This window comes from Arachis duranensis, chromosome 5 (genome assembly GCF_000817695.3).
Source record: "Arachis duranensis cultivar V14167 chromosome 5, aradu.V14167.gnm2.J7QH, whole genome shotgun sequence".
Classification (NCBI taxonomy): Eukaryota; Viridiplantae; Streptophyta; class Magnoliopsida; order Fabales; family Fabaceae; genus Arachis; species Arachis duranensis.
The window spans coordinates 41,018,687-41,020,964 of NC_029776.3; the positions used below are offsets into that span (position 1 = coordinate 41,018,687).

Consider the following 2,278-nt stretch of genomic DNA (forward strand, 5'->3'; position numbering starts at 1 on the left):
GCTACTACTAAGTCAACCTCTAACTATGAAGGTCAGTTAAGTGGATAAATTAATTTAACACCTAGAGTCCCAGTCAACTCCTTAAGGAAAGACTAGAGTTATAGGAATCTAAATTAATTAGCAAGAATAACAATTATCAATCACGATGAGTTTAATAACTCAAGAGTTACCAATTAATCAACCAGATCTAAGAATATGGAAAGCTAAATTAAAATCATAAATATCTGGAATACCTCAAATTATATTGAATGGAGATGTCAATTCTAACATGGAAAAGTTCATAAGCCAATTGGGCAACATAAATCAAATACAAATAAAAGCTTCAGAGTAAACAAAAATTGAAGAGAAACATAAATTATTGAACCTGGTACGAAGAAACAATCCTAATGACTAAAGCAGATCCTAATCCTAAAACCTAAGAGAGACCCTCTCTCTCTAAAACTACATCTAAAAATATGAAAATATGTATGACTGTATGTTGTATGAAGTATGGATGCATTCTCCCATTTTATAGCCTCTGATCTGTGTTTTCTGGGCCGGGAACTGGGTCAAAAACAGCCCAGAATTCGCTGGTTATAAACTCTGCCACGTTGGTTTTTCGTCACTGCGACGTGTCCGCGTGGAGGGCGTGTTCGTGTGGTCTTGCGGTACAGCCACTATAGCAAATTATATATCAAATCGAAGCCCCAGACGTTAGCTTTCCAACGCAACTAGAACCGCATCATTTGGACATCTGTAGCTCAAGTTATGGCCGTTTTAGTGCGAGAGGGTCAAACTGACAGCTTTGCAGTTCCTTCAACTTCTTGTATTTCCTTCCCCTTTTGCATGCTTTCTTTCCATCCTCTAAGCCATTCCTAAATCAGGAAGGAGAATGTAAACCCACGCATTTAGTATGAATAAGTGTATGAAAGGTTGATAAAATCCACTCAATTAAGCACAAGATAAACCATAAAATAGTGGTTTATCACCCATCCTTCTCCTTTACCAATAACACTAGTGCTCCTTACGGAGAAACACTCGGCCAAATGAAACGTTTACCGATTAAGTCTTCCAGTTGAGCCTTAAGCTTGGCCATCTCCAAAGGTGACATCCTATAAGGTACACTCGAGATTGGACCTGCTCCAAGCACCATCTCAATTGCAAACTCAAGCTCTCGATTAGGTGGAAATTCATCAATGTCGTCCAGAAACATCTCAGGAAATTCACAAACAACCGGAATTTGCTCTAGGCTTTGGTCATCACCCGAAACACCTGCAGTTAATAGCATAATACCCTGACATTCATATCTAGAACAGTTTACTATCATGGAGTTCAAGTAGTATCTATTCGCCACAACCGGCCCTTTCGATTCTTTTGGCATGAAGTACACTGATTTCTCAGAACAGTCAAGCAAAACATGGTTTTTAGACAAACAATCCAATCCTAAAATGAGATCCAGACCAGTCATCGGTAAACAGATCAAATTATGAATGAAATCACGTTGTTAAACCCAAAACAAGACTTGTGGACATCCTAACCTAGTCACAATGGCTTCATGAGTGGCATTATCCACCTTCAAATCATAACCCAAGACTACTATTCTCAATCCTAGTTCATTAGCCCTCTCAAACACAATGAATGAATGTTTTGCTCCCGAATCAAATAAATCATTTAAAATTCTACCGGCTACTTCACAGTTACCTCTAATCAATGTCTTAGATCCCTCGACACCTGCTGTAGAAGTGGTTTATACTCTCCTCGGTTGCTGTACTCTACAGGTCTCATACTTCTTCTTCTCTAGACAATTCCAAGCCAAGTGCCTAGGTTGTCCACAGAAGAAACACACTCCCAGTCCTACTCTGCATGGGACCCCAGGGTGGTATTTTCCTCACCTCTGACAGCTCAAGTCCTGCTGTGGCTACTTTCCAAACCTTCTGCCCTGATTAGCACTGTGATTCGGCCTTCGGAAGTTGTCTTGACCTTGATTTTGTTATGGGACAAAGCCTCCAAACTTAAAATTTCTGCTCCTTGGTGCGAAATTCCTTTCGTGAGCCATCTAAAAAGGCATCCTCGGACTTCCCTTTTCCACTGCGGCTTTCCTCACACACTCTTTTGCCACTCAGCTCTTGCTTACGACCTTGAAAAGACCCTAATTTCCATCAGTGCAATGAAACTCAAAATATCACTTTGAAGGCTCCCTTCGTACTTGATACATTTCCGTTGGGAGAAATCCTCGGGAATCCTTGACAGATTTAGGAAAAGCGACACATTTCCTCAAACCTATTAGTGTATTCCACAA

General features: G+C 40.3%; 1 protein-coding gene across 1 annotated transcript; it reads right to left on the reverse strand.

Moving 5' to 3' along the window:
- Positions 1–1,003: 1,003 nt before the first annotated feature.
- LOC107472221 (uncharacterized) lies at positions 1,004–1,447 on the reverse strand. The gene has a single exon (XM_016091765.1). The coding sequence runs from the start codon at positions 1,445–1,447 to the stop codon at positions 1,004–1,006; it is 444 nt and encodes a 147-aa protein (XP_015947251.1).
- Positions 1,448–2,278: the final 831 nt, after the last annotated feature.

Excerpts from the sequence above, each read along its gene's own strand:
- LOC107472221 (XM_016091765.1), bottom strand. The coding sequence starts at position 1,447 with ATGACTGGTCTGGATCTCATTTTAGGATTGGATTGTTTGTCTAAAAAC.